Source organism: Brassica oleracea, chromosome C3, assembly GCF_000695525.1.
Source record: "Brassica oleracea var. oleracea cultivar TO1000 chromosome C3, BOL, whole genome shotgun sequence".
Lineage (NCBI taxonomy): Eukaryota > Viridiplantae > Streptophyta > Magnoliopsida > Brassicales > Brassicaceae > Brassica > Brassica oleracea.
The window spans coordinates 29,429,445-29,439,258 of record NC_027750.1 but is presented as its reverse complement, the minus strand read 5'-3'; the positions used below and the strand labels follow the sequence as shown (position 1 = coordinate 29,439,258).

Sequence of the window (9,814 nt, the reverse complement as noted above, 5' to 3'; positions counted from 1 at the left end):
AAGCCATATGCGTAAGTAGACAGGGTCTATATGATTCAAGGATATTATAGGCTGTTCATGAGGCCTGCTTAGTTACTAACATATTTCTAACAATCCAATACTTTCTTGACAGTGGGGTGTTGCATTTTGTGTCTGTTGGGGACCACAAGAAGAACATTTGGCTATGGAGCTATGCTTCTGCAACTAAAACTAAAGAATATATCTTTCACAGCTTTCTCACGCTGTAAGATCCTAATCTCTCTTCCTCTCTCTGATAGTTATCAGACTCTTTTTGTCTTATCAACTTATTAAGATTCTCGATTTCTGTCTTGAGTTTGTATCCTTCTCAGTGTTATGCTTAGTCTCGATGTGCTAATGACCTGTTTGAAATTTCTTCTTCTTTTTGCTACTGAATAGTACCAAATAATAAGATTTGTTGTATTGTTGTTTTAGTTTCTTTGTGAATGAATCATTGTAAATGCCTGCACTTGGTATCAAGGTCGGCAAGAGCGTGCATATGCGAGCTTCTTTTGGAAGTGATCCAAGCCAACAATCATGGATACAAAATGTTAGAATCTCTATCCACTCAGTCATAATGATATTGGACTCTCCATTAACACCTAGGATGTATGTCAATTTGCTTTCCCTTTTCGCTTGAATCAGATTAGCTAGCTGTCAAATTATTCTCAACCAATTGTTTCTTAAATAAGGTGCACATTCGGGTGCAAGACAAGTTAAAAAACGATCAATGGAATCGGCGAAAGAGCTGGAACCTTTGCTTTTGATCAGAACGTTTGTGTACATTCCAATAGACGAATTCGAAGCTGCAACGATTTCCCCCGTTCAGGAGTTCCCCTCACGGCAGAGCTTCACTTTGGTTGAAGATGATCATCCATTTTTAACGTGTTGTTGTCGTATTATTTACACTCAATGAAAAAAACCACCACGAATTAGTTTTCATGTTAATCTTTGATACAAAAACCATTGGCTGATTATTATATCACTGGAAGAGACATGTCTAACAATAATAATCTCTTTAAATAGTGTTTTAATACTTTGGAGTAAGAAGACAAGGAATTAAAAACTACCTATGATTTGGTTATAGGTTTAATATATATATATATTTCAAATTGTTATTGAACAAAATAGTTGGTAATAATATAAACATAATTTGATATGTAAATATATATAATTTGTTTGTAGCATAACTCCAGTGAAGTGATGGAGGTTCATATATAAATCAGAAAAGATGTCTGCTGATTTTAAAACTTGATCAAATATTTAGAATAGAGTATGGTAATTCATCTTAGTGATGTTTTTGGGTAGTAAACTCAAAAATTACATAAAACATCATTAGTTTTAATGAATGTTTTAAAAACTAGCTTAATTTAAACTTTAGGTCGTTTTGGTCTTAGTTTTCATTGTGTAGGTTTCGTTATCACCATCATAGATTACTATATTTTAATATTAAAAATGTCCGTGGATACTTAATTTTGTATAGTTTAATGTTTATTCAACTCTAATTATGATAGTTATGATGCTAAGTAAAATAAAGTTTGGAGTACAAAATCATAGAGTACATTTTCCTTCTTATACCATTTTCCCTGGTATGTTCTTAGATGACAAATTTATATAAGTTTTGCTTTAGAACATCATTTATTCATTGCATAAAAAAATTTGGTGGATTTTAACTGTTCGGTTAAGTACAATATCACTATACAGTTTATATCATGAAAACAAAATTTCATCTGTTCTGTAAAAAGAAAATCATATTATAAAAAATAAAAAGTATATTTACTTTTTAAAATCATAACAATTTTCAGATAACATATTTATTTAGTCTTTAAATACAATAACATGTACAAAATTTAAATAATATATATATTTTTAAATAATAATAATTTATATTAAATATTTACTTTAACTAATTTAATTATTTGTTAATTTTCATCCCGTCCGTAGTGCGGACCGACACTAGTATACTATATATAAATAATTAAGTAAAACAAATTCTGTATGCTTCCGTACAAATATGCAAGATTCAACGCGTACTTTGACATTGGAAAGAAACTTATATTAATAAATTTAGTTTTTTTTTATAACTTACTAAATATAGTTTTCACATCGGGATATTATAGGAACATTCAGCAAATAAATCGAAACGAAGTTCTTTTTTGTTTGAAAACTTTTGTTTTTTTTTTTTTTGAAAACTGATTTATTTACCCTCGGAAAGTAGAAAATCGGAATCATATATTCTCACGAACACGAAATATTAGAAAGACGGGGTCTCCGGCCCGTGAAGAAGAAAGAAGAACATAAACCCACACAAAAGAGAGAGACAGCAACCGTAGCTTTCTCAGAAATCAGTACATATTGTGCAATTAAGACAAAAAAGGGTTTTCAGTGCTCGAAGTAAAGAGAAACAGAGTTTGGGAATTTTCTGTATGTTATTAATCAACAACGAGCCTTACATATATACAACTCAAGCAGAGAGTATCTAGGAGAGAATATATACACTTGCACAACAATTCAAATGATCTCCTAAAATATAGTAACAAACATAACCATAGAAGAATATCTCCTGTATCATATCTTATCCGAAGCTCCAGTTACCGTTACGTAGCCAAACTCCAATATGAAGATAAGGGTTGGTTAGATGGTGAAGCGTATTCAGAATATATTCCTTTAAGCAATGCCTTCTCTTGTATATAAGACCATAATTAACCCGGGGTTTTTAGAGTGGAGTTCTTACCGGAAGTTAAAAAACTGTTTCTTAACTTTTAACTAAAAAAGCTAAGAACCGGTTCTTAGAGCATCCGCAATAGGAGTCAAGTGGGAGTCCTTAGTAGGGGTTATTGGTTGTTGTATTTTAATGGATTTGAAAATCCAAACTAAATCTAGTGTTATTGGTTCTATGATTTTCAAATATGTATTAAAATCATGTGTTATTGGTTTAATGATTCATAAATTTTGTATCAAATCAAGTGTTATTCAATCGTACAGATTTACTAATATATTTGATTTTATAATAGATTTGAATGGATTTGTTTGGATTTTTTAGTTAAAAATACAAAGACTCAAATCCGAAGGAAAACCTCCGGATTTTCATATTTTACTTGGATTTATAAATACTATATGGATTTCTAAATCAATCAAAATATATAAACCAATAACACCTCCTTAGAGAAAAAATAATTAAATAATCAGTGGACCCCATCAAAAGCTAAGGATTCAATCCTTAAAATTCTTAAATAAAGACTCTTTCTTAGTGAATCCTTATACTATTTGCGGGTTCCCACGACATGTGGCGACCCGCGATTGGTTGATATATATTTTTTTTTATCTGAAAAAGAAAAAAAAATAATACTTAAAAATCAAAATACACTTTTTTCTAAGGACTCCTCTTTGGTAACACCATTGCGGGTGCTCTTAAAATCCATATTTAAGAACCGGTTCTTACCTTTTTTAGTTAAAAGTTAAGAAACAGTTTCTTAACTTCCGCTAAGAACTCCATCCTAAGAACCTCTAAGTGTCTCAATGTAAAAACTAAGACTATATGAATGAATTTTGTTCATCTTCTACCAACTCTGTTTTCTAGTTTTGTTCTTGATACATAGTATCATAGCCATAACGTTCCACACCTTTTGATATCTTTACCTTAACTATAGTTTGTGAGTTGTTCTTAAATAGTCAATTCCTTATGGGTTATGTGATTGGAGCCATCCCTCTTTCCAACACCTATTCTCACTGTGAGAAACAACGACCAAGTCATGAAGAACAACAAACCAACTTTCCTCAAATGGGTTCACACAGACCTGCTTATCATGGCGTGGTTGATTGAGTCTCTAACTGAAGATGCTCTTATAAGTGTCAAAATTTTTGGTTTTCTCTAGAAAGTAGTATAATAACATGGTCTCTGCTACAAGACATCTCGATATCCAAAAGATTATCTAGACTACTACAAAAGGTTTAAAGACTTTTTCTTAGTATTTGTCAGAGATAAAGTCATTATGTAATCAGCTTGACTCCACTGGAAGTCCCATCTCTGAGCAAGATAAGATCTACGGTGTATTAAATGGCCCGATACGAGAATATGAGTCCATCGGCATTGTTATTGAAGATTCTATGGACAGTACTCTTCCTTGACCAAGCTTTGATATGTTATGTTCAAACTTGTTGGATTTAAAAACGAAATGCAGAAGTAAGAAACTACGCATGATTTGATATTTGTATTAAGTATATGAAACTTTTCCACCAGCTAAATGTATTATAAATTGTAAACGTTTGATCGACGGAAATTTTTTATCTAACTCATATCTAAATCTTAAATATTATTTTAATATCATATTTCTCAAGCCTTTTTTTTTTAAACACTGAATTTTATATATATATATATAAAGGAACAGAGGAAACAACATGGATTTGTTACAATCACTGACAAAAGGGGGAAGCATTGGCTTAACAAAAAAGATAATGAAGCCAATGAGGAAAGCCCCTAGCAATATAGGATTGAAATAAATCCTTGGTGATTACGCTTTTTGCAATAAGCTTTGCTCCTTTGATGTTGTGATGGGAGTAGAACTGGACCTTCCAATCTTGGAAGCTATTGAGCAGCGGCTTGATCTTTGAGGAGTAAAACAAGAGAGATGGCCAAGCCAACGGTTTAGAAATGGCTCCTATGAGTTCATGATCATCACTAGCAAAAATGATAGAGTTAAAGTTGAATGTTTTCAAACATTCAATAGCCCATGGCCAACATTCTAGAGATGCATCATGTTTACTAGCAATTCCACTGAAAGATCTCCTTCCATGGAAGAGAACTTTACCGTCTCTGTTACGAATAATCCAGGAGGCTCCACATTCTTGTCTGATCTTATCCCACGCACAACCAATATCACATTTGAACCAAGAGATAGGAGGGGGTTTCCACCCGAAGATTATCTTCTTTTTGTTTGCAAGATCAATGTCTTTTTCTTGTTTATCAATTGACTTAATCAAAAACCAATGATCAACTTCTTCAAAGATAGAATTGATGAAAGATGGACCAAAAGATGATAATTTTCCTTCAAAGAAGAAGGAGTTTTTATTCTTCCATAAGAACCATAATATCCAGGCTCCACTTCTTCTTACCCTTTATGGAATCAAATTGTTTTTCGAAATCTTCAGAACATTAAAGATATTTTAGAAGATGGAGGTAGCATCAAATCCATTTGGGGGAAGAGAAAAGTAGCTTAGAGCCCAAGTTTTTGTGGCCACAGAACATGTAAAAAGCACATGGTTTATAGATTCACCTTCCAAACCACAGCTTTGGCCTCTCGAGTCTATTTTCATACCTCTGTTAATGAGATTATCAGTAACTGATAAGGCTCTATTAATTGCTTTCCACAAAAAAAAATTTGATTTTTGGAGCTGTAGATAGTGCCCAAATTTGATCTTTGATTCCATTTAAGGATGGGCGAGCCTCACCAATTACCCGTGCTTCACTTTTTGCCTCCTTTTCAGCTAGCCAATACCCAGTTTTAACAGAGTATTCCCCTGATCTAGTATGATTCCAGATGTAGAAATCCGGTGTAGAGATGACTGGTTTGATCTTGAGGATGATCTCTATATCCTGTGGGTAGAAAAGTTCTTCTAGCATATCATGATTCCAGAGATGAGAATTATCCATCAAAACGTTGTTAACTGTGAGATTCAAGTCAATCAATATATTCTTCATAAGAGGAATACTCATCCTGGTTCCGTCTACTAACCAAGGAGAAGACCAAACCGAAAGGGTTCTCCCATCTCCAACCATATGTCTGAGGCCTTTAATCAAGAGCTCACGACCAAAACATATAATCCTCCAAGCATAAGACGGACGTATACTGGTATAACTTAAATAACTGTAATTTTCAAGTAAAAGAACTAGGTGTTAGGATGCGAGAATCCTGATTGAAAATTACGAAACAAAGTGTGATGATAACGATAATATATAGCGGTAAAACGTTTTAAAACCGGTATGAAAATAGACGAATACGTAAAGTCGTGATTTGATCACTTTCCTTAACTCAATAAATCGCCCGTAGGTGAGACGGTTTCTGATGATTTTGAATCCCAGGATAAAATCACGTGAGACTGTTTTGCATCACCCAAAACAGAATCTACGAACTCAACATCCACGTTATACTCTTGAGACTCTATAAAAAATCTAAAGAGATTTGTTGGAAGAGTGAGAGTATATGATGTATTAAAGCTTATTGAAGCTTATCTTGATACATCTTTTTTGTTGTGAATATTTTCACTTGTGTGTGTACAAGTACATAAGAGTGTATCTTTAATGGAGAGGTAAGATGTCTATTTATAGGAGAGATTCACAAAACTTAGTCATAAAGCAACTTTGACATGTGTCATTGAGTTTGCTCAAGCTTTTGACATTTGTTACTAAGTCATCAAGGTTAGACACCAAGTGAGCTTTAGTATTTGCCATTTGTCACTAAGTTGTACATCTTAGTCACTAAAATAGATTAGTCACCAAGTTTACTTAGTTTTAGTCATTTGTCACCAAATAGATTTAGCTTAGTCATCAACTTAGTAAAAAACTTTCTCCATCATTTTATTTAGCCCATGGATTTGCAAAATGTAACGGACTTTTTCTATATAAAGTAGAACATTTACTTTACATTAGATTAGTTTTTTTACTCAGGCTTGTAAAATTCTATTCACATATACTCCTTTTTTATTCAGCTCAATTGGCTTCTAAAGAATAGTTCCAGTTTTCCTCTAATGTCTCATGTGGTCTGCATATTCATCTCTCTGTTTGCTTCTTTTCACATGCGAGTGATACCCATTGATGGCTTAAGTAACAAACCATACCAATCTGTAAACAAATCTGGTTGTATTGTGTTGATCATTTTTTTTTTTTTTTGAGTATTGTGTTGATCATATAAAAACGGCTTCAAAGCCAAGAGGGAAACAAACAAAACGCACCGTTCCAACTCCTTCCGCGATAGAGATCATATCCATCGCACCCCACGGTATAAATCGTGGTCACACAAGCTAATCTATTGCCACGCATGAAAATAAACACGTGTCAGTTTCATCGGATGTACTTTTCCCCCAAGTACAGTGCCCTTCTTTTCTGGAATTTTCAGACAGCTTTTGAAGAAGCTAAGAATCTGATTGTCCGAATTTCCGTGTTACACGTTCGAAGGATTATGGGGGAATCGTCTTCTTCGTCGCCTACCGAAGAGATTGCTCGATTGATCAAACGATTAAGCGCGTACGTTACTGTCAAGATGTCTAGCCTCTTCTCTACATCTATTCCCAATCTGGTTCGATCTCTCTCTATTTATCTATCTGTCCTTTACGTGGGTTTCTATAATCGGATCTGTAATCTCTAGGATTGGATTCTAATTGGGTTTAGCTTCTTGGATTCGTTGTTGCTGTCTTGTAACTAGGATTCAAGATCTATTGGTGCTATTGCGGGGCTTGCAATCGCTGTGATATTCACATGGAGGGCTATAAGAACGCCACCAGGGGAGCCTCGAAGAAGGCAGCCAAAACGCAGGATGCAATCAGCTGAAACCTCTAGTGCTGCTGCTCAGTCTAATCTAGGTTCGAACCTTCCTGATGTTTCTTTGCCTCATGAGGATAACGGAGTGCAAGATGTTGTTGATCAGTTTTTTCAGCCTGTGAAAGTAACGTTCTTTCTATTTCTGTACCCAAAAGTTTCAAACTTTGTACCTTCAGTGTTATGAATGAACTTCCTTTTTTTTTTTGGCAGCCTACACTGGGGCAGATGGTGAGGCAGAAGCTTAGTGAAGGACGGAAGGTAAATTGCATGTCAGCATTGATTACTAATGTTGTGAATTTTATCTTTTTTGTAATGTTTTAATCATTTGGAACTGCACATATGATAATGTATTTGTAGTGAGCTTGTCTAATAATGTATTTGTAGGTAACATGCCGTCTTCTTGGAGTCATTCTTGAGGAATCAAGTCCAGAAGAACTCCAAGTAGTAGCATTTCCATTTTGTGGGTATTCATGTAAGTTATTTGCATTATGTGTCTGTAACCTGATTCTGAGAATTTTTTTATGCAGAAACAAGCAACAGTGAGGTCATCCGTTCTGGAAGTTCTCTTAGAGATTACAAAGTCTTCTGACTTATATCTCATGGAAAGAGTTCTTGACGACGAAAGCGAAGTGAGCAACAACTTCCTCTATATTTAAATGTTCTTTTCTTGCCCTTTGTGTTGGTACTTGTCTCTAGCATGGCATATCAAAATAGGTGTGGTTATCATCATTAAACATGATTAGCTTTAATGGGGAAGGGGATCATAACATATTTTTTTCTAGATTAGAGTGAAATAATGGATAATGTTTTGATAAGAAGGATTTGTTAGCTGACATGACATTGTTGCAACTAAATGCGTGAGACTAGTGTGCATTCTTGTATTATTATTATTTTTTTGTTTGCTGTTGACCAAGGAAGCAGGTTGATTATCAGTGGTTCTGAAACTCACATTTTAAACTACTGGTTATGCAGGCCAGAGTTCTAGAGGCTTTAGAGACTGCAGGTGTTTTCACCTCTGGTGGTTTGGTCAAAGATAAGGTACTCTCAATCAAAGCTTTCTCAGACAAGCTATGTTTTTCGCAGTGTGAAGACTTCTTACAAATATATTTTGACATAAATTTTTTGTAGGTCCTGTTTTGTAGTACGGAGATCGGAAGAACTTCGTTTGTTAGACAACTAGAACCTGACTGGCATATTGATACAAACCCAGAGATCACCACACAACTAGCTGTAAAGTCCTTTGCCTTGTTTAAAAAGTTTACATTCTCTTATCCACAGTTTAGTTAAATTGATATTCTCCCTTTGTTTTGTGTTATGGCAGAGGTTCATCAAATATCAGCTTCACGTCTCTGAATCGAAACCAGAGCGAAGTGCTCCCAATGTGTTCACCTCGCAGTCAATAGAGCAGTTCTTTGGATGTGCTTAATTAATGCCAATAAAAAGAGTGCGAAAGATATGCAAAACAAACTACAAACTCGTAATTTTCAATTCGATCCTCTTCTTGTTCTGACAGAAGCAAAGAGCAGAGGCGTAAATGGTCTCGTTTCCATCATAAAACTTGTAACTTCCTCTTTTTTTTTTTTTTTTTGTGTTGCCTGCAAATTAAAAAAAACATCAATTTTTATGGAGTTAGAAAGTACTGGGAGAGTTCCTTCGGTGGAAGTAATGAAGTTTGTAATTTCTGTATCAACAACATTATCGTGTTTTCTGGTTGCATCAATGGGAACTCGTAATGTGAATGTCACGACCTAACTTCTCCACTCCACCAACTCCACCCATTAACACATCTATTAAACCCACCTTCTCCACTAATAACCTGCAATCAAAAGAAAAAAAATCAGAGAGAAGAGAAGAGTAGAGAAGAGAAGGGAAGATAAAAGAAGAGAGAGGGAGGTGAGAAGAAGGATTTGGAGAGGTTGCGGTCGTCACCGGAGTTCGTTATAGCCTCTGCGCCCCGTGACCGTGTTGAGCTCGCCACCACCGTTAATCGCAGGTAACCACCGCGAAAATCCCATGATTTAAGTTCAGTTTCGTCCGTTTAGTAAATCGACCATAACTTCTTAACCGTTGCGAATCTCGTGCATCCAAGCCCATCATCGTTTTCCTCTCGTCGAGACGAAGCCGTAGACACCAAGCACGCCTCAAACGGAGCCCGGACGAAGCCGTACGCGCCTCCAGAAAACCGCCCTTCGCGCGCGCGTGAAACGCACGCGCCGCCGCCGGAAATCGTCGCCACCGCAGCTCCGCCGCCGGACCACCGTCCGCCGCCGCAGCTCCGCCGTC

General features: G+C 35.4%; 1 protein-coding gene across 1 annotated transcript; it reads left to right on the top strand.

The window, feature by feature from the left end:
- Nucleotides 1-7,049: 7,049 nt before the first annotated feature.
- On the top strand, nucleotides 7,050-9,390 carry LOC106328516 (peroxisome biogenesis protein 22-like). The gene is made up of 8 exons (XM_013766969.1): nucleotides 7,050-7,289; nucleotides 7,416-7,655; nucleotides 7,742-7,789; nucleotides 7,916-7,972; nucleotides 8,059-8,160; nucleotides 8,504-8,569; nucleotides 8,660-8,761; nucleotides 8,853-9,390. Exons 1-8 carry the CDS (start codon nucleotides 7,062-7,064, stop codon nucleotides 8,955-8,957), a joined length of 948 nt encoding a protein of 315 aa, XP_013622423.1. The 5' UTR covers nucleotides 7,050-7,061; the 3' UTR covers nucleotides 8,958-9,390.
- The last annotated feature ends 424 nt before the right edge of the window (nucleotides 9,391-9,814 follow it).